The 27,405-nt window shown below is 37.1% G+C and overlaps 1 protein-coding gene across 1 annotated transcript; it reads left to right on the plus strand.

Annotated features, from left to right (window-relative positions):
• Nucleotides 1-13,555: 13,555 nt before the first annotated feature.
• Nucleotides 13,556-26,474, plus strand: MMP13 (matrix metallopeptidase 13). The gene is made up of 10 exons (XM_069469008.1): nt 13,556-13,703; nt 13,791-14,032; nt 14,651-14,799; nt 14,972-15,097; nt 17,915-18,076; nt 20,230-20,347; nt 21,315-21,448; nt 22,364-22,523; nt 24,304-24,407; nt 25,090-26,474. Exons 1-10 carry the CDS (start codon nt 13,581-13,583, stop codon nt 25,188-25,190), a joined length of 1,419 nt encoding a protein of 472 aa, XP_069325109.1. The 5' UTR covers nt 13,556-13,580; the 3' UTR covers nt 25,191-26,474.
• Nucleotides 26,475-27,405: the final 931 nt, after the last annotated feature.

Raw genomic sequence — 27,405 nt, forward strand, 5'->3', positions numbered from 1 at the left:
GGAACTAATAGTTTCATTTTTTCTTGTGTAACAATTATCAATGATAATTGAACTTTAAGGAAAAGTTAAAATTAGTTGTTATCTCTTTACCATGGTAGCTGGGTACAACTAATCATTTCTCTACAAATTTAGAAAGTTCAGAAAGAACAAACATTAACCCATATCATTGGGTGGAGCTGTTTCTCCAAGTGAACAGTGAGAGTCTAAGTAACAATTCAAGTGAAGTAAAGGATTAAGACGTGAGCTAATTCCAGCAAGAAATCTGTAGACAATCTCCCTGAGTCTAGCTTTTATTTGTCTCCATTCATTTATTCATCCACTCAACACATATTAAGAGAGTTTGTAAGATGTGACAAGCCTGGGGCTAAACTCTAGGGATATAAAGATGAATCAGAAACATTTTTGCACTCAACCTCAAGTACATCAGAAAGATATTTCTCTACTAGTGAATGTCTTTTAAAGTAAAATCTCATTGATTTAAAGGCTACTGGTGTAGTTGAATATTTTATATAGTGTACATAAAACTCATTTAGTAAAATGTTGGAGAAAGGAAACACTTTAAAGTCTTTCTGTGTTAATGTTTAGTTTTACTCGAAAGGCAAATCAGAGAGAGCAATAGCTAATTCTTTCCAAGAATTTATGAACTTAATGATTCTTTTACCTTTTTATAGAATAACTTCTTTTAGTGCTGTGCCTCAGAACTCTGAGATCAACAATTCAATCTTTTAGTATGTCACTAGTTGGTGTGTAGCATAGGCTGAATGTGAATTTATTAGTTATACTGAATTATCTCTTGCCTTACACTTCAATGTAAATAAAAAGACATTCAAATATTTGATATTAAATGGAATTTTATGCCCTTATTTAAAGTTAGTAATGTCTGATAGTAGTTTTTCTGCCTCAGGTGAATATAGCACAGTTTTTAAACCGAAAATACTTTTAAACACGTAAAAATTAAGGCTGACTCTAAGAAAACTTCAACATATCATGCTATACCTTAGATTTCTGATTCTATAAGGAAACAAAAAGAATCATCAAAAGGGTATATTTTAAAAAGTACAATATTTAAAATGTCATATCTGGGGGCTTACTGAAATGCCTCTTGTGTGTATGTATATTGGTCAGAATAGTGATTCAGAGATCTGCTCTCTGAAATTGTAGCTCACACTGTCCGAGTGGCATTCAAAATTTGGAGCGATGAGACACAACTTAATTTCACTAGAGTTTTCTGAAACACTGCTGACATTATTATCTTCTTTGGAAGCAGAAGTAATAAGAAATAAAGGAATGTCTTTACTGAAGACTTCCCATTTTTGAATACCTTCTATCTGAAGTGATAAGTTTTGGTATTGTCTTGATGACTTTCTCACAGTTATTTTCCAACTTGTTTCCCTTTTAAAACATGGTGATTTCTCCCCATTTGAGGGGTCCTTCAGCTCAAGCCTTCTCTCCCGATGAAGGTCTGGGAGGTGATGTTTACTTTGATGATGATGAAGTCTGGACAGATGATCCCAAAGGTAAAGGTGAATATTCTTCATTTAGGATTGGTACGATTGTTGAACTCGAAGAGTGGTCAGAGTTACAGAAATCTCTTATTTTGGGGAAAATTACTTTGTCCATTTTATGTACATAAGTGGTCAAAGTTTTGGACGTTTTATCTCACATTCCCAAACAGCAATTAAGGCAACAAACCAGAGTCAACCAAAATGCTTGTCGAGGTCTCCGAGGGTTAAGCTAACACCACAGGGATTGTGTGGTATCACTATAAGGTTTGACTTGACCCAGTTTTCTCCCCTAGTGGCTGAAGAAAGTGTAACAGAGCTTACCAATTGTTGATCTTTTAAACTCCAATGTGGTGAAAATATTTGCAGTGATTCACAAACAAAACATATTGTCATATGTTCAGATACAAAACGGTCTTTGTTTTGTGTTTTGCTGCTTTATTTTACATTCCGATTCTTCACTGACATTTTCACTAAATGTTATACTAAGAGGTCAGCAAAACACATTAAGTATCTATCTACCCTCTACTTTTTTATTAGAAAAAGAACGTGTCATTCTGTCTCTGAGCTGGCATAGAAAATATATTTCTCATAATAACCTAATGAGCATTAGAAACGCTTGCTATAAAAACTTTCTCAAGTTGGGCAAATGTGAAATTAGGCGGGTGTGTGCGTGTGTGTGTGTGTGTGTGTGTGTGTGTATCAACTACATACTAATACTTAAGTTTGCCAAATACTTTCTGCCAGAAGCCTTGCTGAATCAGTAAGAATTATTGTAATTGACATGTTTATTATTTTCATGCAAATGTTGCTAAATGCTTTGAAACAAACTAAAGCCTCAGATTTGAATTTCCCTTGTGTGTCTATTATTGCTTGAGGCTCAGCAGTTGTTTTCATAGTGCTAAAATAAACTTTGAATAAACTCCACGATCATTAATTCAGAACTTAATCTTTGTAGCTACCACACATTAAGCATTTGCCATTCGCCAGGTGCTTTGTATATTAATAATATAAACAATAACAAAAGCTAGACTCTATTGCAGTAATTGAGCGCTTATAATGTGCCACGTGCTATACAATTGAATTCTCACTCTAATCCTGTTTGACTAGTTTTATTACCCTTGCTTCATCCATGGAGGAAACAAGCTTTGGTCTATCTGGTTTTAGGGTCCATATTTCACTAGCAGTGCAGTGTTCTGCTATTTCTTTTACACATTCCAAACCAATTAGGATTTTTGATATCATAGCACAGTTGTGTTGTGCTTGTTACTGAATCAAACTGGAGTCTGCTCACCTGGCACAGTGAAGCCAGACACTGAAGCCGAGAACTGCAGTGGGAGAAAGAGGCACTTTTATTGCAGGGCACACATGCAAGGAGTATGGACAGCCAAAGCATCAGAACCGAACTCTTCGGTGACGTACAGGCCTGGGTTTTTAAAGGCAGGGCTACATTTTAGGCAGGCAAAATTGTAGGTTATACATTATCCTGGTCCCACGAGGTGGGATATCCTGAAAGGGGGTGGGGGGAGCAAAGGTGGATCAGAGATTCTTGGATTAGGGACAGGAATGTTAAGACAGGTGTGTGACAGGCCTCTCAGGGGGAAACTTAGAACAAAGAACAGAGGGAGGCCAGAGTTCAATTTCTCAGTTCCGCTTTATCTGCATTTTCCTCCTGGTGGGAGTTTCCAAAAAAACAACTCAAAACCTGTGTGGAGATGCCATCTTTTAGTTTCCATAGGGAACCAAAACACCTTGTGACTCTGGCTGGCTTAAGGGGCTATTGTTCTTATCAGGTTGTCTATTCACTTTTCAAGGCTAGCCAGGTGCCTGGAACTTCCCCTGAAGGGATTCAAGATTTTCCTTTATTTCCATGTTTAGGGGACCTCCGGAGGTCCCCACTTGTATCTTACCTGTATATTCTATTTTTTTCCTAACAGTAAAGTGAACATAATTTTTCTCTTGTCCACTTCTGCCTAATAACCAAGGAGTCAAGGGGCACAGCAGAGTCAATGATGGACTCTCAGTGGCTCCAACATGCACCCCTTGGGCACTGTGTCAGGGTCATGTGCCGCCCCCCCCCCCGCCCCATACCGCGGAATAAAGTGTCCCTACAAGTTTTGGCTTTTGACCTTCTGCCCTAAATATGTAACAGAGGAGGGATATAATTAAGTCTTGAAGAATCAGTTTTTAAAAATCTTTTAGCAGAACTCTGATTTTGTGGGACATTTACCCAAATCATCAACTCTGTCTTTCTTTATAGATTTTAACTTGTTTGCTGTTTCCTCACATGAATTTGATCATGTCTTGGAGACATCAATCCAGTGACCCTGAGATTCTGGTGTACCCCATTCTACATCCACCCTGGCAAAAGAAAATGATTCTCTCTGAAGATGACGTCAAAGGCATCTAGGTTCTGTATGGTTTGCTGAAGTTTTATTTGCTTCTCTTTCCAGAAGTGTTCATTTGCCTTGCTAATTCCCTAAGACAGCTTTTCCCAGTCTGCAGACTGCGAAACTCCAGTGCAGCAGGAAGCAACCTGAAAAGTTCAAGCTCAAAAAACTTGGGAAATCACTGCAAGCTCTACCTCTCTTAGATTTTCAGGATGTCATGAAGTTCTCAGAAGTCCTCCAGGAAAGAAACTCATTCACGATTGTTTAATACAGTATCTCTCAAACTTATTTGACTACAGAAATTTCCCTCCTTTCCTTCCTTCCTTCTTCACTTCCTTCCTTCCTTCCTATTAATTTTAGTGGAACACCTCTGACATCCTGTGGAATAGGGTCTCACAGCACCCTCTTTGGAAAATGCAGTCCTAAGATGTAGAACAGTGAGGAATATTTTTCTCCATGAGTCTGTGAAAGTCTGGAACTGAGGGAATCAGGCTCATGATATATAATAATGTTTTGTGATGCTAAATGTTTCAAAATGGAGTTACTTCTGACAAATGACTCAGTCCACAATGAAATTGCTGACCCCTCAAAGTGCTAAGCATAAGTATGGTGGACTGAAATGATAACACCACACCTGTTGTGGCCAGGCACTTCTGAGAACCAACAAGAAAGTGAAGCCAAAAGGTGGCTGAGATAATGGCCATAGAGGGCCTTAAAAACAGCAAAGAAACTGACCTTGGCCAAGACACCTGCAGAAGCTCTGTCGTGAGGGTTCTGAGGCCTCCTCTCCCTTAGCAGCAGACGCTGGAAGCTTTGCTGGGAGAAGAGCAGTGATCCCCCACACCCCTACTCCACCAACACCGTCCCCTTACCCACCCCCTCAACCAGCCCCCCTCCTGTTCCTCCCTATTGGTGCTTGGAGGGAAATCTAGCCTGCCCAGTCCATCTCCCAGTCTACTTGACGTGGTCATTCCCTCTCTCTTTTATTATTGCTTGTGTGGGTTGAATGTATTTGCATGATTGTTGGTGTGTGAAAGCCTCCCAATAAACTGAATTCAAAAGCATTTAATTGGCCCTTGAGTCATTGTGAACCTCCCTTCGGAGAGTTAGCTCAACTAGGCTGATTGGAACCTGACAGCTCTCCTTGGGTTGGTCCTACGTATTTTTCATGGAATATTTTAGCCTTGTCTCAAAGGCCATATTATATAATAATTAAATTATCTGTGTACCTCTAGTTTAGGATTTTCAAAATCTCAAACAAAAAGCTCATAATTTTATGTTGCACTTTAGAAAATGTATATGGCTGTTATATACTACAGAGTGTCATTTTATGAAGTCCATTCTATTAAAACTTATATAATTTATATTAAGTTTATTCCAAATTTTGTGTGAGAAAATAAATCCCTATTAATGGTAGGAAATTCATTAATCGGATTGAGATACATTAATTAGATGTAAAATCTAATTAGTAAAAGACATGGCATCTGTCTTTGGTCTGACTTAAGATAAAATGTTTATTACCTGTAGGTCTCAGGCATGGGGTAGATAATTATTAGACTCACCTTCAAAATAAAACTTTTGTTTCATTTCATTTTCTCACTATCTGTGAAATTTTATCATCTTTGTTTTTTATATCTGACAATAAATATATAAGTTATACATGAAAATATATGTTAAGGGACTGGAAAATATATTACTCTTTGTCATTTTAATTCTTATATTGTCACCTGTATCAAATCAGGATTTAACTGGGAACCACTCTAACTATTAGAGAATGAAATTTCACAGGTGATGGAAGAGCTAAGAAGACAAACAGAAAAGAGCAAAACAACTGAGAAATTAGTGACACAGAAAATCTCCACCAGCCCCTAGAGCTAGAGGGACACAGGAAGCAGGTGATGTGACCTACCCAGAAGCTTGAGCAGTCTAGGCAGAGGCTGGAACCCACAGTGGGCTGCCTGGGGGTGCTAGAACCCCAGCTCTAGGGGACTGGAGACAGCCATACCTCCCAAAGAGCAGCAGGGGAGGGGATGAGAAATGCTGGCTTTTCTTCTGCTTTCCGGCATCTCCCACTGTCTGAACCCACCTAGAAGCCACGTGGCAAGATGGCCCAGGAAACGTAGTTAGCAGAAGGAAGGATGAGGGGTGGGAAGTTAAAGCCATCAACTTCACCTTAAAACCAACCAGTGACATTTTCCCACAACATGGGGAAACACAGGGCAATATTTGAGAGTAAGAATCAGTAATAAGCCATGAGGTATAGTCTGAAGACGTTTTCCTCCCACATTTCAATTTAGACAACAGAACTGGAATGCTAATGGTTGTTCTGCGTTTGAAGAGAAATCAGAGACAACTGAAAGCAAATCTAGGGGCCATGTTTGGTCGTTATTTTCTTACTTTTAGGTCCAAGAAAGAAATCATTCAATGGCCACATTCCAGAGAAGTGTGATCTAGACTCACACTTGACACTACCACACAGCTATGAGGGGAAAAACTCCTATTATACTTTAGTGAATTAAGGCAACAAGTTAAGACTAGGCTGTTTTAAAAATAGACTCTTTGCTTCTTTGTTTAAATACAGGGATATTTAAATATATTGAAACTTCTTGTTGTTAGAAACCACTGAAGCATTTCTCCATTTCTCTAATTTGTTTTCATTTCTATTATTCATTACCAAACAATCTAGATTTTTCCCTTTTCAAAGTCATTTGGGAAGGGGTTGGGCTAGAATGTGTGTTCTATTCCTGGTTGTTTACTCTTACAGTTTTGGTTAAATCTGACAGAGGTGGACATTCTGTAATCACTCTTTTTAACAAAACACAATAAAAATTAAAATTCATTAGTGGGTGAGCGCAGGGAATTAAGTCTTGAATTTCAGGCATCATACTCTAGTAAGAACTAAGAAGAATTTCCTTTATTTCTTATAGATTCTATTAATTTATTTTGTGGTTCAACCCAGAAGAATATAGCATCTGTGAAGAGCATGTGATTTAGATGTTAAAAGTAAATGACCTCTAAAATTTGACCTGCTTTGCAGCTGCAACATCTAAAATGAGTCTCTTTGTGCTGTTCCAAACCTGTGGAAGTAGGCTAGGTGAAGTACTCTCACACTTTAGGATGTAAATGTGATTAGCATTTAATGTTGGCCTGGAACTCCTGGGCTCAAGCAATCCTCCTTCAGCCTCACCAGTAGCTGGAACTACAGGTTTACATCACTGTGCCCAGCTAGTTCTCCTTTTTAAGACCATGTAAACCATTTCCATGAGGTTATGGACAAAAAAGAAATCAGAAACTAGAACAAAGCAACCATCAGAGAGTGTTTGCAAAAAATTATTACTTCATACAGTTTCGGAGTTAAATCACTTACATTTTAGAAAAATAAAGGTACTACTAGGTGTCATTGACAATAAGTATTTACAATACTCTAAACTGAAGCCAAAATCTTGATCTTAAATATTCTTCAACTTACAGAATTTTCATAATTTTAACCCAACTCAAATGGTCCATTGTTCATGTTATTCCTAATCTGGGACTACCTCATGCTTTACTAACTGGTTATTTAGGGACATTTTTTGTTCTCTCTTATTAATAGGTGATGTTTTGAACTTAGAAACTGATGATGACATAGTTTTAAAAAGTCCCATATTGCTCATGTCTGAATCAACAGTAGATACTCCTAATTTAGTCCAGTTTTGTTTGCTCATTCTACAGGTTTTCAAATTTCCCAGTGATTTGGTAGACTTGTTAAAAACCATTTTAAAAGACCAACTCAGCCCCATTGTGTTGAAGGTGGCATTTGAAACCACAAATCACTTCTCCAGTGGTAACAATTAACAACCCGAGATAAGGACTTGTGTTGACAAGCAGTTTGCCAACACATGACAGTGTGATGACACATCCCAATTGCCATCTGAAATCACTTCTCCGTAAACAATATCCTCTAGACAAGCAGTCTGATTACATTCTTAAGAAATCAATGTTTATTTGAGTCTTCCGAGGAATTTTTATTTATCTCTACTAAATAAAATTACAGAATATGTAATAGCGTGTTCTCCTTAACCTTTTTGTGTTTTTCCTTTTGTGCTGTTTATGTTCTTAAATGGAATGAGAAACTAATAAAATACTAAAGGTGTTTGATAATAAACATTATTTTTAAAGTTGAAAATTGTGACATTTATTTATTTTAATTTCTCATTTAAAATATTTCTTTATGAGAAAGGTAATATTGTAATGATCCTAACAAAAAGGCTCTCGTTTTACCCCTCGTTCATTTCCATATTGACTAGCGTGGTATCTTACGGAGTTGATGCTCAATTAATATAGTCATTGATTTGATAACTAAAAAGGTTTCTTTTCTTCTAGTTTAAAGTGGTAACACTTCTACAAATATAAGAACATCTGTGAGAATAGTCTATTTGATTCTTTTTTCCCCACTTTCAAACATTGAATAAAATATCCTTTGTTTTCAAGCTTCTTCAAGGACTTCTTATTTATTATCTAATGAGACTTTTTTTTTTCCCGAGACAGGGTCTCACTCTGTTCCCTGGGATAGAGTGCCATGACATCATCACAGTTCACTGCAACCTCAAACTCCTGGGCTCAAGTGATCTTCCTGCCTCAGCCTCCCAAGTAGCTGGGACTACAGGCTCCCACCATGATGCCCGGCTAATTTATCTATTCTTTGTAGACATGGGGTCTTGCTCTTGCTCAGGCTGCTCTCAAACTCCTGGCCCAAAGTGCTAGGATTACAGGCGTGAGCCACCTTGCCTGGCCTATTTAATGAGACTTTAAAAGATTATGAAAATTTATTGGAAAAAAACAAATGCTTTCCAATGAACTAATTTCTATAATCTTAATAGAGAAATCAAACTCTTGGATAATTTTTCATTTAATATCATGTCAGTGTGTTTCACACACTGACCGCCACACTAGAAAAAAAAATTTTTCCCCCTGGGGTCATGGTGTTTTATTAAAACAAAATGATCCTTTCTAATTTGTTATTTTTTTATTGTTTTCTGTGCATGAGTTATATGTAACACAATACAAATTTTTAGAATTAAATTGTCAATATTAATTGTAACAATAAAAACATCAACAAGTAAGATTTTCACCAACCAACTGCAGGGTTTTGCTTCACAGGGCCCTGGGCTCAAAACTAGCTTGAGTTAAATACAACTCACATGGCAGTCAATGTGTTCAATTCCAACTACAGGGACTCAATCCTGTGGATGAGCTGCAGCACCTCTGAGTCTTAAATTAAATATCATTGTACATGGAAGAGGCTTAAAATAAATCATTGGTTTTCATTGCTGATTGAGCCCAAATATAATCTCAAACTCATAGTAAACAATGTATTCTAAGGGTATGTTTGGCTGTCTTTTGGATAAAAGTGTAACAAATTTCCTTCAACTGATTGTTTACATTTCATAGGCTTTTCTGCTTTTCTCTAACGTACTGGGGCTACTGTAGATTATAGCATTTACCCACATGTTGGATCCCCATTTCCTACTCACCCTAAAGCTGTATTCATGCTCCCTCCCCTTGTCTTAATATGTTCCTGACCTGAGCTTCATTTTATTTCTGACTCTTAATCACTTAAATTAACTTGCGTTTTCAATCACTTATTTAAGAAGTCCGATAAATCTGAATATCATTGCCTATATTGTTCTATCCCCAGGGTGGGTGACCTGTGGCCGTCAGGCCACATGTGGCCTTCTAGGTCTTTAAGTGTGTGCCTTTTGACTGAATCCAAATTTTTAGAACAAATCCTTTTATTGTTACTAATACATTTTTGTTCATCTTTTATATTTTTATTTTATTTTTAAAATGAACATATTTAAAATACAAAAGAATAAAATAAGTTTCAACAAAATAATCCTCCCAGATTGACGGGCACAATTAGGACATTGGTAAGCCATGAGTGCTACACTGACAGCTGCTGTGCTCCTGATTTATTATAGTTCTAACTTCCTCCGCCTGACTGGTGGCACTACCCTGTGAGGCTGATTGTCAAGTTTATGGGGTTCAAGTACGCCAGTCTGTTATCAGCTTTTGACAATGGTTCACTGTGCTTCTGTTTGAAGTGGAATTTGTGAATAGTTGCACAGCTCAATAGCATTTTTTAATTTTGTCTACTTAACAGCTCATGATGTCAAAGAAGACATCATGAGAACACTGAAGAAAGAAAACAGATTTTTTTAATGAGGATTGGAAATTGCAATATTATCTTGTTTCTGCTAAAGATAAGATGGTTTGCTTGCTTTGTGACACTGCAATCTCAACACTAAAGAAATTCAATGCTCATCAGCATGATAACACTCATAAGGACCACAAATATTTTAAATTAGAGGGAGAGGTGCAAAAGGTTGTATTGCAGAAAATAAAAGATGAAAAGCAAAAGCAAAGAGAATTCTTTCAAGCAATAATAAGACATGGAAATAATGCCACTGAAGCAACTTATAAAGTAGCTTATATTCTTGGGGGAAAAAGGGAAGCCATTCAGCAATGTAGAAATTGTGAAAGAATGCATTGTTGAAGTTGTAGGATGCCTAGACCCTGATAACGTTTCAAAGTACAAACAAGTTCTTCTTTCAAGGGGAACCATACTGTTGGCAGCCTTCAATTTAACTGAACAATTTAATGCAATATTTCCAAAGGAAAAAATATATTATTCAATCTCTTAGGAAGAATCAACTGATACTACTGACTTGGCGCAGGTTTTATACTTCATTCAGGTCATAATGGAAGATTTTCTTTGCTATGAAGAGTTACTCACTTTGGCCACTCTTGCCAACAGAACACGAGGAATAGATATCTTCAACAACTTTCAAGATAAATGTCATGAAGTTGGGCTGAATTTGGTAAATTCAGTGAGTGTATGTACAGATGCTGCACCTTCGATGACAGGAAAATATGAAGGGTTTATTACACAGATAAAAAAAATATTAATAGATCCAGATGCTCTCATTTCTTCTCATTGTATCTTGCATCAGCAAAATCTCTGTGCCAAAGCTACTATTTTAAGTCACACTTCACAAAAATTATAAGTATTGTTGACTAAATTCATGTAAATGCAACATGGCATGTCAGTTTTGTAACATGCTAAAGTTGAACAATGAAATATTCAGTGTGGATTTGCCTTATCATTCTAAAGTGCATGGGCCATTGCAGGGACAGCCAAAATTTTATCTCTGCAAGAACAGATAGTTAAATTTTATGAAGAACAGAATCAGCAATGTGAATTATTGAAAGAAGATTTCTATAGAAATGCAGCATTTCTGTGTGATATGTCAAATCAAAATGACTTGCATATTTCTTTGCAAGGTAAAACTAAGTCTATATATGATATATGGCAAAAAAAAAAATCCAAGCATTTCAAAAAATCTATCTTTCTTCAAACCATTTCTCCTTCAAAAGAAAATTTTGGATGATCATTTTTCCCAGTTAGCAAAGGTCATTGATGAGCAGGATGAGATATGCTAATCATTTGAAAAATACGCAGCTTTACATATCTATTAATTGGAGAAAACAATGAAAAATTCACTGACTTTGAGAATCATGATGTCACACTTAAATTTTAGCTTCACCTCGTTGCTATCACCAAGGCACCTAAAGAACTGCAGACGGGATCAATTGAGCTCTCAGTATGTGACATTTTATTTTATTTTTATTTTTATTCATTTATTTTTTTTGAGACAGAGTCTCACTCTGTTGCCTGGTCTAGAGTGAGTGCCGTGGCGTCAGCCTAGCTCACAGCAACCTCAAACTCCTGGGTTTAAGCGATCATACTGCCTCAGCCTCCCGAGTAGCTGGGACTACAGACATGCGCCACCATACCCAGCTAATTTTTTCTATATATATTTTTAGTTGGCCAGATAATTTCTTTCTATTTTTAGTAGAGATGGGGTCTCGCTCTTGCTCAGGCTGGTCTCGAACTCCTGACCTCGAGCGATCCACTGGCCTCGGCCTCCCAGAGTGCTAGGATTACAGGCGTGAGCCACCGCACCTGGCCTGTATATGACATTTTAAAGTCTTTGTTTCATGCTAAGAAAGATAGATTTGAAATATGGAAAAGTGCAGAAGAATACCCACCCCTTCAGTAGGTAACATGCCCCCAAAATGCTTTCTTGCTTTTCAATCACTAATTGCTGTGAACATACATTCTCCTACCTAACCCAAGACATCCTTACAGTCACAAATGACTGATACCCATCTAGACCGAGTATCAACTGAAACTGTGGACCTCCATGCTATAACCAAATATTCAAATGCTTTCCAACAAAAAGCAGACAAAATGAAGTCATTAGAAGGTTAGTTAACTTTAAAATTAATAAGTGGTTTTCATTTTTTGAAATTATTAACTACATGGTAGTTATAATTTTACAAAATGATGTACATTTTTAAGTGTATCTAACTGAAGTTTCTTGAATGTGGCCTTATTTGATTACAGCTAAATTAATGTGGTCTTCCAACATGAAAATGTTCCCCACCCATGTCCTATCCATTTAAAGATGGCACTTAGATTTCATGGTATTGAATGTGTGAAGTTTTAAAAAGAACAGGATGGGCCTGTTCTACTTTCCCGAGTTGTTGGACCAAGGGTATTTGCATTGTTCAAATTTAAAAATAAAAATTTAGAAACTCAAAATTGGCCACGTGTGTAACTACTACAGTCATAGTTTTCCTGGGCACTCCTAGAGGTGTGGGAACAAAACAGCTCAGTGTTTAAGAAAATGTCTGAAAATAGATGGGGTAGAGGCCATATCAGACAGTGGTTAAGAACATGGAGTCTTGAGCCACTGGTCTGGATTCAAACCCTGATAGTATCATTTATTAACCATATGACCTTATGCAAGCACTTCTCTGTGTCTCAGATTATTCATAAGTAAAATGGAAAACAAGTCTTCTGATAGTACCTATGAAAGGCTATTGTGAGGATTAAATGAGATAATGCCTTTTAAATCTAGTATGGAGTAGTCCCTCAGTATGTGCTAACCATGATAGTTTTTGTGTTCCAATGTAGTAATTCTACCACTGCCTCGACTCATGGGGAATTCATGCAGGACTCCCTATCTGTTGAGAGGACATGCATGCCAGTGTGTTTAAATTCCAGCCGCGGGACTCAATCGTGTGGATGCACTGCAGTACCTCAGAACCTTCAAGCTTGGTTCTGGTCCAATTCCACGGCCCTCAGGTAAACACAGTATTTTCCTCTGTAGTTGCTCTGGAGTGAATGCAGTTTAGAACTCACCAGGCTATAAACATTCTGGAAGCAGGTCTAGGTTTCTCTTTATGGAAGTACAGGTCCCATCTTGATATTCTTATTATTTGAAAAAGTAAAAGTAGCTGTTTTCCTGTAGGAGGGAAAAACCATTTTTGCTAAGTGAAGTAAAAAATGTACTACTCTCGGCTTTTCCCACAGGATCCATAAATATGCTGAGGCTGTTTATTTTGCCAGATGGGTTTTGAGACCCTGCTGAAATGAGAGATGCCCTCATTTATATTTCCCTCAAATTCTACCACAAACCACACTTGGGAGGAAAAAAAAAGTCGCCATGTAAGCATGTTTACCTTCAACTGCCTGGGAAGTTGAAACATGTCCATAAGTGATGACTCACCATTGCAGGTCTATAAAAGCAAAGGTACTTGTCCGTGGAAAGGCAGCAGCCTCCAGCCACAGCCATTCAAGATGCACCCAGGTGTCCTGGTCGCCTTCCTCTTCTTGAGCTGGACTCGTTGTCGGTCCCTGCCCCTTCCTAATGGTGATGGTGATGATGATGATTTGTCCGAGGAAGACCTCCAGTTTGCAGAGGTAAGTATCTTGCCTGTCCTAATGATGTGGTGCATCTCATAAATTCCCTTCTTGTTGAAAAGCAGGTCATTTTGGTGTCTTTTGTAGCGCTACCTGAAATCCTACTACCATCCTCCGAATCTCGCAGGAATCCTGAAGAAGACTTCAGCAAGTTCCATGGTTGACAGGCTTCGAGAAATGCAGTCTTTTTTTGGCTTGGAAGTGACTGGCAAACTTGATGATAACACCTTAGATATCATGAAAAAACCAAGATGCGGGGTCCCTGATGTGGGTGAATACAATGTTTTCCCTCGAACTCTCAAATGGTCCCAAACGAATTTAACCTACAGGTAAATCACTGGCTTAAATTATATCACACATTTAATGTGTGTTGGTTTTTTTCTTACATTATTAAATGTCTAATATTAATTAAGCCTTAAATATTTAATTGGAAGTTAAATAAGTTCAGGAATAGCTTTAATACTGTTGCTGAAAATGTCTCAACATCTATTATTGTTTTATTAACACAGCATTATTTTTCGGTGGACGTCTCAAAATACTTCTTTTAGAAATGAAACCAAAATATAAGTAAAAGTAGGTTCAAGAAAAGTTGCAAATGTAATACAATTGTGTATTTATTACAGCAGTGCTAAAAATGAAGAGTTTACTCTTTCTAGGAACTTTACAGAGGTATTTCATTTATTTGAGCTATATCAATATAATTCCAAACTTTTAGCATGCAAAATAAATTGTTAAACATCTGAATATTTTAAATTTAAGATGCCACATTATCAGATATTTGTAGATACTCGAATTTCTGATTGAATTCTTGACTTTTTAGTCTTGTATGGTATCATAATTAATAGAAATCATTGCATTTTGAGTTGAATGGCAATGTTCCAAGAAAATATATTCTAAAATAGTTTTTACCTTCCAAAAGTCTAATTGAAACTTTCTATGTTGAATAGAATTGTGAATTATACCCCTGATATGACTCATTCTGAAGTTGAAAAGGCATTTAAAAAAGCCTTCAAAGTTTGGTCCGATGTGTCACCTCTGAATTTTACCAGACTTCACGATGGCACTGCTGATATCATGATCTCTTTTGGAACGAAAGGTAAAGACATTTAAAAAACATTTTTATATTCTAATTCTTAATTGGTTCCATTTTTAAATTCCTTCTTTCAATCATTCATTACTTTTTATAATATTCAACAAAAAGTCACTAAACACCTGTGCTGGTTACTAGTTGGTATGATCAGATTCCTAACTCCTGCTTTTGTGTGTAGAGCATGGCGACTTCTACCCATTTGATGGACCTTCTGGTCTGCTGGCTCACGCTTTTCCTCCTGGACCAAATTACGGAGGAGATGCCCATTTTGATGATGATGAAACCTGGACAAGTAGTTCCAAAGGTAATATGTCTTATAAAGATATAATTCCATTGATTGTTAGACAGTGAACCCATTGTTATAAAGTTAAGAAGCATAAAAGTGAATTATATTTGCTATTTGATCTAAAAAAGTAAAATGTTTATCTCATACTTAGTGTTTCTACAAGTGACATTTCTACAAATCAATGTCAAACATGAAAAATGAACAAAATCTAAACAAAATGATAAATTAAGATTTATCATTGTGGCTTGAGGAATAATCACTAACTTCGAAGTAGGACCAAAATGTCTTGTCTGTCAGACATGGTAATGTTACTGTGCATTATCTTTTGGCATGTTGAAGAAGTATAATTTACTATAAGTATATATTAAAAACTATTAGGGCAGAATCTATGAGTTATGAATGAATTGGATGTGCATCAAAATAGTTTTTTTCTTGGTAGAAATATTAATGGTATAAGTTCAGTCAAATTTCTGCTCCCCATTATATGAGTTACTTGTTTTAGACTTTTGTTTATTACTCATTTTATACATGACACTCTGAGCAATTAAGATAGTGTCTTATTTCAAACAATATGAGACAGACAAGATGAAGGTTGTACTTATAAGAGCAAAATAAAACTGAATGCTGAATGAATTCAGTTAGTAGTTGAATTGTCAAGGCTCAAAGTAATTGGGAATGTTAATTTAGGAAGAAAAGCCATAGATTGTTCCAGTTAGGGCTTACTTATAACAACTAAAAGTAGTTTTCATAGAACAGTTGATTGTTGTTATTCATTTAAATAAAAGGGATTATTTTTCCAAAGAGTAAAACTAGGCCTTAAAAGATCAATACCTCGGCCGGGCACGGTGGCTCACGCCTGTAATCCTAGCACTCTAGGAGGCTGAGGCGGGTGGATCGCTCAAGGTCAGGAGTTCGAGACCAGCCTGAGCAAGAGCGAGACCCCGTCTCTACTAAAAATAGAAAGAAATTATATGGACAACTAAAATATACATAGAAAAAATTAGCCGGGCATGGTGGCACGTGCCTGTAGTCCCAGCTACTTGGGAGGCGAGGCAGTAGGATCGCTTGAGCCCAGGAGTCTGAGGTTGCTGTGAGCTAGGCTGACGCCATGGCATTCACTCTAGCCCGGGCAACAAAGTGAGACTCTGTCTCAAAAAAAAAAAAAAAAAAGATCAATACCTCAACTCCAATGTTCCAAATCTGTCTTTGAGGGAAAGGTAAGAATTTACATATTTATGTTCTTGAGTAGTATTTCACAGGTCAGGATGGTTTTAGGAAGAAAGAATAACATCTAGTATTGTTAACAGATAGTCACAGTAAGCCTCAGATTTATGTTCCTGTATAAATTCCCAGTTTGAAAAATTTAATCAGAATGAAATAAATCATCTACAAACAAGTCTGGATTAACTTTACAGCTGAAGGTTCAGAGTGGCATCCATTACTAGTCATTCCAGTGAAGAATTAGCTATCACTCAGATCATGGGACCTGATTGCCGTTACAAACTGCAAGATTTGCTAAATTGGCTGTTCATTTTCTTCATGCACAGGCTATTATAGGAAAGGATATTTAGAGTCAAACTGAAACCACCAGGGTCAGTTTTCATGGAGTCTAAGAAGAAGTAATAGCAATCCCTATTGCCTTGTACCTGCAGTCCTCAAACCCTGGGCCACAGACTGGTACCAGTCTGTTAGGAACCGGGGCACACAGCAGGAGGGCAGCAGTGGGAGGGCAAGCGAGTGAACTTTCATCTGTATTTCCAGCTGCTCCCCATCACTCACATCACCACCTGAGCTCCACCTCCTGCGATATCAATGGCGGCATTAGATTCTCACAGGAGTATGAACCCTACTATAAACTGTGCATGAAAGTGAACTAGGTTGCATGCTCCTTATAGGAATCTAATGCCTGATGATCTGAGGCGGAACTTAGGCGGTGAGGCTTATGCTGGGGGAGTGGCTGCAAATACAGATTATCATTAGCAGAGAGGTTTGACTGCACGATAAATGTAATGTGTTTGAATCATCCCCAAACCATCCAGTTCCCTCCATGGAAAAATTGTCTTCCATGAAACCAGTCCCTGGTGCCAAAAAGGTTGGGAACTACTGCCTTATACATTCTATTTTTCTTTTAGTCTTTTATCATCTTTTTTTTTTTCCAATTTAAAATACTAGTGCTAGGAGTCTAAAAACTGTTGGAAAGAATGACTAGAGGAAATGAGGTAAATACAGTGACATAGTGGTCTTCTAGAGTAGAGGAACATGGCTAATCACGTCCAGAGTTTCTGTTTTTCTAAACTCTAGAGGTACTCTGAAAAGAATAATTTGATTGGAATTTGTTCCCAAGTGTATACCCAGAGACCCTTTTTAGTGTATCCTTCATGCTTGGTCATCATCCCTTTGGATGCTGCCTCCTGTTTGGACAATGTTCTGGGCGGCACTCTAGCTATGTACCACCCCGTGTGATTTCCCTCTCTTCATTTAAGGTCATCTCAGTCTGCTTTCCTCATCTGACCTGAGAATACAAAGAGCAAATCAGGATTTCTAGTGTCTTCACAGTAATTCTTATTAATTACTAATTATATGAGAGCAACCTATTGACATTCTAATTGTGTAGGTAGCTATAATCAAAAGAATGCTAAATTATTTATAAGGACTAAGTCGATTTTTTGAATCTTCCTTCATGCAATTGAATATTAATTTTAAAAAGTAAGATAGTGAAGAAAGAGAAAATAATCAAGAAAGAAACATACCAAATAGATAAAGGAAATAATATCTCTTCCGTTAACTGGTCATTGGAGTACCTTTTGTTCTCATTGCTTCTTTGTTTCCTTCCAGGCTACAACTTGTTTCTTGTTGCTGCCCATGAGTTTGGCCACTCCTTAGGTCTTGATCACTCCAAGGACCCGGGAGCGCTCATGTTTCCCATCTACACCTACACTGGCAAAAGCCACTTTGTGCTTCCGGATGATGATGTACAAGGAATCCAGTCTCTCTATGGTAACTCTTAATGTATCAGTTATAAAAGCAGTTATATAAGCAGAATAGATACATACATTTATGTTTTAAATTGTAGTCATGTGCCTTATAACAACATTTTGGTCAATGACAAACCTGCACATGCAACAATGATCCCGTAAGTTTATAATACCATATTTTTACTGTACCTTTTCTATGTTTAGAGATATTTAGATAAGTGAATACTTACAACTGTGTTACAATGGCCTACAGTATTCAGTATAGTAACATGATGGGCAGGTTTGTAGTCTAGGAGTAATAGGCTACCCTATATAGCCTAGGTGTGTAGTAGGCTATGCTATGTAAATTTCTGTACGTACACTCTGATGTTTGATGATGAAATTACCTATGACATATTTCTTAGGCATAACTGTATTCCTTGAATTCACCACTGCCAATACTGCTTTCCTGGTTTTGTTATTAAAACCTGGGAAAACATATCCACTTTTACCCCAAATCAAACTACTTGCTCAAATAGAAAATATTACATTCTCCAAAGTTTTTACAGAATATAGCTCCTTGTATTTGTATTTTATACATTGCAAGGTGTATTTGATAGCCTTAAAACACCCCTGCAATAAGAAAGGAAAACATTTTATTTCCTGTTTAACCAATGAAGAAACTAAGCCCTGTAGAGTTTGAATAGTGTACCTACAGTAACACAGCTGATGGTGAAAGTGAGATCTTAACCGGCTTTTATGAATTCTGGGTATTCTTTCAATCATTCCAATTCCAGTACAAACCACTCATGTGGCCTATGGTAGTTTTTAATAAACATCTACAGTGAACATTGTAAGAAATTCTTCCTTTTTTCCCCAAATTTTCAATAATACTTACAAAATAATTAAACCTCAACCCAAGTATTTATTTATAGATTATCTATCATAAATAGAGTTAAAGCCACAGTGCGCAGTCATTAGTGTAAACGCTTCTGAAGCACATACTTCAGAAAACTTGCTCACACTATCCCAATCTGTTACTTTCTTTTTTTTTTTTTTTTTTTTTGAGACAGAGTCTCACTCTGTTGCCCAGGCTAGAGTGAGTGCCGTGGCGTCAGCCTAGCTCACAGCAACCTCAAACTCCTGAGCTCAAGCGATCCTCCTGTCTCAGCCTCCCGAGTAGCTGGGACTACAGGCATGCGCCACCATGCCCGGCTAATTTTTTCTATATATATTTTTAGCTGTCCATATAATTTCTTTCTATTTTTAGTAGAGGTGGGGTCTCGCTCTTGCTCAGGCTGGTCTCGAACTCCTGAGCTCAAACGATCCGCCCACCTCGGCCTCCCAGAGTGCTAGGATTACAGGCATGAGCCACCGCGCCCGGCCCCAATCTGTTACTTTCACCTCTGGATTTAAATCTACTGCAGCAGCTAGTGTAGGTGTAGGCATGAACTTGAAGACGGTCAAAGGAATTTGCCAACATATTTTGCAATTCTTATTTCTACATTATTGTGACCAAGGGACAGATAATAGAAATAATATCAACTAGACAGAGAAAAAACAGTGTAGGATTATTATTGTGTACTGCACCTCTGTCTGCGCTCATGCGAGCTGGTGGGAAAGTTACAAACGTGTGGCAAGTCACACCGGAATTGCTGAAGGCCTGGCTTGTCACAGATGCAGCTGCTCTGTGGCAGACTGGTCAAGCAAAATTAGCTGATGTTGATGACTGGTAAAATCGGCAAGAGGAGGAGCTGAGATGAGGGCTTCCACGGGGACGATATGCCTTCAGAAACGGCTTTAAGAGGAATGTGGTTCTCAAGAGCAGTCCATCAATAGGTTGTGCAAAGTGTGGGGAAATTTTTCTCAAAGTTGTTTGCTTCCATCCCCACCCCCTGCCCCGTTTTTATCATCAACCTCAAGAAATCTAAGTTTATAGTTCAAAACAATCCCAAGGAGTCTTGAAGGATAGAAGCGAAGGGGCAGTCTCCCCATGCAAGACCTTTTAACCCTGCAGGAAGGAAGTAGGGTTATAGGGCATTTGTATCTTTATGTAGGAGCCTCAGGAATTACTGCCACCCCCTGGGAGGGAAGCCTGTCCTACTATCCATCAGCAGGATCAGCCTATTGTGCTGTGACCCGGCTCATCAGTAATGTCACACTCAGTAACTTCTCTTTTGCATTTCATGACTGCAGGTCCAGGAGATGAAGACCCCAACCCTAAACATCCTAAAACACCAGACAAATGTGACCCATCCTTATCCCTTGATGCCATTACCAGTCTCCGAGGAGAAACCATGATCTTTAAAGACAGGTACACTTGAGATTCTCTCATAAAATCATATGAGACAAACATTTATGAAGCCATATCTGCATATTGCCAAAACATCTGGTCCAACTTGCAAAGGTGAAAGTTAACAGTAACAATAACAAAACTTTGGGCAGGCAGTTCTTTTACATATTTCTGATCAAATAAATGCCTGATGGGTAAATGGTTTACTTTCCAATGGGTAATCTTGACATTGTGTAGCTTCTTTTTACATCTTTGGTTGTAGTCTTTCTTATAAAGACAACCAAGTAAGTCTAAAAATTCAACTTATTTTAAAAACAGACAAGTATTAAAAGTAATTGCTGTGTTAATAAACTGTTACTTATAATGTCCAGGTGAATTCATTTTGGTATGAAAAGACTTTAGTTCTGGATACATATATTGGAATCTGAGGGAGAGAATGAAACGAGACTAAAATGCAATATTAATTTTTAATTTTTACATTGTTCTAGTGTGCTTATTTGTTCATTCATTCATTCATTCATTGCTCTCTCATCTGATCAAATAGCATTCCCACCCTTTCCATTATAGCTCTAATTACATTGTGCTCTGGGTGTTTTCTCATGAATCAGTTTCCCCAGGCCATGAGATCATGGAACACATAGTTTCTGTAATTCATGTTTTCTTTCTAGAGCCCAACACAATGCCTGGCACATTTGCTTGCCTCTGGAAAGATATACAAAATTGAGCAAGGCCTGGTCTCAACCTACAAAGGACTTAGAGTCCTTACAAAGGCTCTGTGAGATTTCAAACTTGAATACCTTAGGATGGAGTTAGGATAGCCCCAATTTGTCACTGACATTTAAAGGGAAATGGAATTTTTTCCCTTCTCAGGTGCAAGGGAATTGTTGTGTCTGACTTATCTGTACTGATGTGGAGAGAGGGGGCTGGCAGGATAGAAATAGTGCACTTAAAAATGTGACAGAAAACTGTATTTCTACTTTCATGTTAGATTCTTTTGGCGCCTGCATCCTCAGCAGGTTGACGCGGAGCTGTTTTTAACAAAATCTTTTTGGCCAGAACTTCCCAACCGTATTGACGCTGCGTATGAGCATCCTGCTCATGACCTTGTCTTCGTCTTTAGAGGTAAGCCTTCCCCAGGGCCTCCCCATGACCATGGCAGTGGAGACTCAGTAAAATGATAACTGCTGAAAATACACCTAAATTAAGAACCGAGTCTAACCAATGGAAACCAGAAAGCACCTGAAACCACTCTACCAAATGTTTCCAAATTTGACATTTAAAAGGTCCACATTATTACTTATTATATCCACTCTTTCTTTCCTATCAATCATGTTAGTTTTTCTCTCTTAGTTCCTCTTAAAAATTATTTATTGAGAAATCATTATTACAGTATACATTTTGAAAAAGTGAAAAAAATATTATCCATAATTCTCTTCTGAAAAGTCAGTTTATTTCATTTCCTCACTTTTTTCTAGTTCCTCATCATATCTAATGCATATTTTTACATATCTATTTTCATAGTATACATATGTTTTTATATACTAATTCCCTTGACATAGAATCATGAAAAATTTTCCAAATTGCTCCTTCATCTTTATGACCATAATTTAAAATGACTACTTAACATTCTACTGATGTGTTTTCTATTGTTCAACTATTATAATTAATGTTATAATAAAGTTACTTTTTAGGGAAGGAAGTGACTTTCTAACTGGTATAAAATTTGAGTTTTTAATCGAATTTACTGTTCCTACTGTACTGTCTTTTAATGTATTTTTTTACCCAGCTCCAAACTTAATATTCAGAGTTAATAAATTACCAGATTAATTGTGATATTTTGTTGTCTATAATGAGGAAATTAAGATCTTAAATACTATTTTTGTTTGAAGAACGCTCATATTTCTATAGTGACTACAAACAATAAGTATTTTATTTCTAAATATATAAAATGAGTCTGTCTTTGTTTAAGTAAATGTCTAATATGTAAGTCCTAATGGATCCCCTTGAATAAGAAAACTGTTCTTTCACTTATTCTAGGTAGAAAATTTTGGGCTCTTAATGGTTATGATATTATGGAAGGTTATCCAAAAAAAATATCTGAACTGGGATTTCCAAAAGAGGTTAAGAAGATAAGTGCAGCTGTTCACTTTGAGGATACAGGCAAGACGCTCTTCTTCTCAGGAAACCAGGTCTGGAGGTACGGCAGCAATATCTACTGACCCTTCTGTGTCTTAGGTGCAAAGTGAGTCTCAAACATCTGTCACTACTGTAAATTATTCTCACACATCATTGTAAATATCGTACCAGTCATCCATTTCTGTTCCACGTCAGCTCTTCCAGGCAGCCCCTCAGACATGTATTTAAAAGTCTCAATGCCTCTTGAAAGCGCACACAAACACACATCAAATACTCACCTCTTTTCAACCATTCTTTTCTTTCTTAGCTATTTGTTGTGCTTCACCCATGGCAAAGCCATCTTTTACTTTGTCACCTTCATTCCTTCTTACCTTTCTTCTGGATTCTCTTTCTTGCCACCTTATCCTAATTTATGTGCGGCTCTGTCTTCTATGGCCAGAGAGGACACCAGCATGGGTACAGGAAAAGATTGGTTCAGAAAAGGCCCCCATGTCTGTGGAGTCAGCTGATCAATTGGAAATGCTGATGAGGAAGCTGATAGGTTTATAAAGTCCAACTTTCTGAAAAGCAAGTGGAGCTGGAACATATGTAGAGATTCAGGAAGCATTGCCATCAGCAACATTTAGGAGTCTAGATCCATGTCTATATTTGGGAATGAGAATATCTCATAGGTGCCCAACACTCAAAATGTTTAAAATGAAAGCTTCCCTCCATCTCTACATACGCACAGTCACACACACAAACACACACACGTGCATACACGCATCCCTGTGTATATCATCTTTGCCTTTTGACTTTATTTCTGACGATGACATGGACAACTTTCTAACAATCACCACCAGCTTCTTCCTGGTGCTGTGCTCCATTCCCTACACTCCAAAGGAGTAGGCGGTTTAGTCAGGAGAGATTGCTTATCATATCTCAGATAAGAGGTGCCTTTACAACCTCTTAAGCTTCCCTTATGAGATTTTCTTTGCTGGGGGTTCCTTCCCTGCATCTTTCTCTCTTGAAATTCTGCCCATTGTTTAAAGTTCATTTGAAATATCATTTCATCTACAAAGTCTTTTTTGATGACCCCATTCTGAGATTATCTCCCCTTTCCCTGTACTCCCATGACATTTCACATTCTCTCTCATGCTTGACTTCTATTGCCTGGTGCTGCAGTTATGTGTATACATGTCTTAGCTTTCTTGGGAGTTCAGTGGTTCTTACTTTTACTTGTTGGAACATACCTCAGGATATAAAAAGCTCTCATCAGCAAGAGTACCACATGGGAGCCTGTTCTCCCAGATTAATTTCAGAAATGCATTTTGTTGGTCAGGGTGTGGGTGTGGGCAGGGAAGAAGGAGCATGGAATCTGCCGTTATGGGAGGGAAAGCTATGCTCCCCTTCCTACCTTTGGTGATATCGTATGCCTCCATGACTTTTTAGTACAGATATTAAACCTTAAATATTTTTGTACCCATTACTATACTTAGCAAGTTGTCTTACACATAGTGGGAGATCAACAGACAATTGTCTATGCATAAGCACACATTTATTTCACCCTTAAGAACACTTTCCTGATGACATAATTTTATAACAGACACATTATTTGTGAAATGGAAATGAGTTTATAACAAAGGTGGCCTTTAGGCAAGTCAACAAACGCATACCAAGAGTCTGTTCTACACTCAGTATTCTAATACCTAATTTTAGAAAGCTACCAGATGTTTTAAGGGCTTCAAAATTTAAAAAGCTCTTGTTAATTTTGAAAGGTGCCATTATATTCACCATATTATTTCTAAGGTAATTTCTAAGAATTATAACCTACTTAAGAGTTTCTTTTCTTTATTAAATAGGTATGATGATACTAATCATATTATGGATACAGACTATCCCAGACTAATAGAAGAGGACTTCCCAGGCATTGGTGATAAAGTGGATGCTGTCTATGAGAAAAATGGTAACTAGCTACATTGTGTTGACCTTAAAGAAGAGCTTCTAAAGCCCCTCAAAACTCTTGCCTGCACAAAGGATTTTTATACAGGGCTTAGATGTGCTAATAACCATATGACATTTAAGGAATTAATCATTCTTATGTGACTACTTACACAAACAGCAAAACAAAAAAGAAAACAAAAAACCCCCCATGCTTAGAGTAAATGAGAATTTTACTTAATGATTGCTAATTCTATAAATAAGAAATGCCAAACTTGAACTATTACCTTAAATTACGCTTAAATATGGCAAGGTGCAAAGGATATTGCCAGAATTCAAAATGGGGGTAGAGTGGGGAGTAATTCATATATAAAGTCTCATAACTACATAATGATTTTTTGCTCTAATTATGAGAAGGTGTATTATCCCTCACTTACAACAAATAACTAATATCAATAATTTAAGCATTTAAACTGGAACTCAGAGCAAGGCAATTAAGTCTAGGTGACAATTTAGGAGAGTTGAGAACATTTATATCATTAAAAAAATTAAAGCAATAAATACATTAAATATTAATAGGGTTTAAAAAGAAAAAGATTGAAATGTTTAAAAAAAATGGAATCTAAGATTGGGCCTTTAATATTAGCTGGAGTAAAACCTTATTATTTTCACACTCTGAAATGTTCTTTATGATCTTTTTCTTGTAGGTTATATCTATTTTTTCAATGGACCCATACAGTTCGAATACAGCATCTGGAGCAACCGTATTGTTCGAGTCATGCCAACAAATTCCCTATTGTGGTGTTAAATGTCTTTTAAAAATTATTATTTAAATCCTGAAAAGCATTTGAGATAATACTTCCAGGAGTGTGGGAGCAGGGGGAGGAGAGGTATCGGGGAAAGCTTAGTTCTGTGAACAAGCTTCAGTAAGTTATCTTTGACTGTGTAGTACCTATATAACTACACGTGGCTGGAACCACATTGAAGAATTTTAAAACAATGAAATTGAGGATCTCTAAGGAGCACCTGATTCTTGTGTACTTTGTAGAAGCAATGGTTGATATTCACTACACCGAAAGTGAGACATGTGATCTGTCCATAAGAGTTAACATAATTTTTAAATACATTCATAAAGAAACTTTACAAAAGCATAAAAGTAAATCACATTTATATAGCTAAAAGAATCATCCTTATTAAAGAGTATAAAATTGTGTGAAAATGGAATTTAGGGGAGCATAAGGTAGCCATACATAAAATAGATAAACGAAAGGGAAATGTCTGTAATAAATAGATTGTGGACAACTTTGCAAAGAAATAATTTGTGTTTTGCACTGAAAACAGTCAGACATACATGTCCTTTTTCACACAGACACTAGGAAAATATCTAAATTATTAAAGATAGGAGACAAAGACTAATGGTGAGGATAATAGATGTGGCCTTTGGATTTCATTTTTTACTTTTGGCAATGACTCAAGGGCTGCCCTCAAATGAAACAAATATTTATTTGCATATTTATAGAAAATAGAGACAAACTCTCTCTTTTTATTAAAATATTTCAAGTTTTTCAAAAGTCACATAGTACAAAGTTAAAATTAAAATTATTATCAAAATAATCTAAGACCATGGCATCGTTTTTCATAAATCATTTGATTATTTAAGACTAAAAGTAGTGTCCTAACCCTATTTTATCTAGCTAATTATTTTAATTGTCCAGTTTACCTTAGATATATAGGCTATTTTCTAAAGACTTGTATAACATGTAATAAAATGTATCTTATAAATTGGAAGTACATATGTTAAAGCAGAGACATCTGAAATAAAGAAAATGGTCTACCAGATTTTTATCTCTTGAGATATAGGACTGGGACTTTTTCCTCTTTTTTTTTTTTTTTTTTAAACCTCCCAGCATTTTTCTCAGTACTTGATATTTGGAAAGGCACTTATTGAATATATGAGTGTCGTCAAGGGAAGGACTCTTGTGCTGAGAGATCGTGTTCATAAAAACTCAGGCAAAGAAAATGAAGCGTATATTTGCAAAATGTATTGGGAAGTGCTTACGTTGTTTATAATAAAAAAGATATTTTCAACAGACATTGTTATATGGTATATTTTGTCTTTAGGTATAATTTTAAGCTTTTCTCAAGACCAAGAGTGTCCATTGCCAATATTTCTTGATGAATGTAGTTCTCTCACTGTTTGGGTTTTTGTTTGCTTGGGTTTTTGTAAGAAGACTACATTCACAGTTTAGAATTCATTGTACCAGGTTTTGGTAACAGAAGTTCCAACAGAGTTTGGTCAGCCCTCATGCAGATGAGGCCCCTCTCCCTGGGCCAGCTTCCTAAGATGGAACCCATACATTCCTCAGAATCTTCCCTGTTGAGAGTGTGTGGAAAGAGAAATACATCTGGAGACACCCAAGACAATGTTAAAAATGAGAAGTTAACTGGGCCAGTGAAGGGAGTCAGGGAAAGGGCTCCAGACCTACTCTTCCAGACTGGAATGAATTTCTTGGAGACTAGTAAGGAGCTACGAGGGTGTTCTATGATGATTTTGGCAGACTATGTATTGGGTAAACTGTGGCAAAGAAACCCTTAGATACAACCACGTTTCTCTTGTCCTTCAAGTAAGTCACAGTGCCAAATATAAACCAATGGATCTCTCTCTCTCTTCTCTCTCTCTGATCAATAAGAGGGGAAAAAAGCTTATTGACTTTTAAAGCCTTATAAGCTAACAAAAACAGCATGAATAGCATGGTCATTCTAGGGAGCGGCATGTGAATGTCTATTTCTTGGTAATTAAGTCAGTTGATGGAAACATTAACCTTTTTAGCATATGGATGCCAATATTACTCTGAAACAAAGTGGGCACCTATCTACATACAGCACTAGGGAGGCCCTTCCTGGAGCCTGTGAGTGGCGCTAGTGAGGTAAAAGGCCACACACTGTCCCTGGCCCTAGTCTCAGCAGAAGACTTACCTCTCAGGGAAACTCCAGATAGATGGTATCTAACTCCGCTTTGCGCA

The sequence above is a fragment of the Eulemur rufifrons genome, chromosome 6, assembly GCF_041146395.1.
Source record: "Eulemur rufifrons isolate Redbay chromosome 6, OSU_ERuf_1, whole genome shotgun sequence".
NCBI lineage: Eukaryota > Metazoa > Chordata > Mammalia > Primates > Lemuridae > Eulemur > Eulemur rufifrons.

Coding starts and splice junctions, on each gene's coding strand:
- MMP13 (XM_069469008.1), top strand. CDS start 13,581: ATGCACCCAGGTGTCCTGGTCGCCTTCCTCTTCTTGAGCTGGACTCGT. Junction 15,098..17,914: donor CTGGACAAGTAGTTCCAAAG/GTAATATGTCTT, acceptor GTTTCCTTCCAG/GCTACAACTTGTTTCTTGTT. Junction 22,524..24,303: donor TCAGGAAACCAGGTCTGGAG/GTACGGCAGCAA, acceptor TTTATTAAATAG/GTATGATGATACTAATCATA.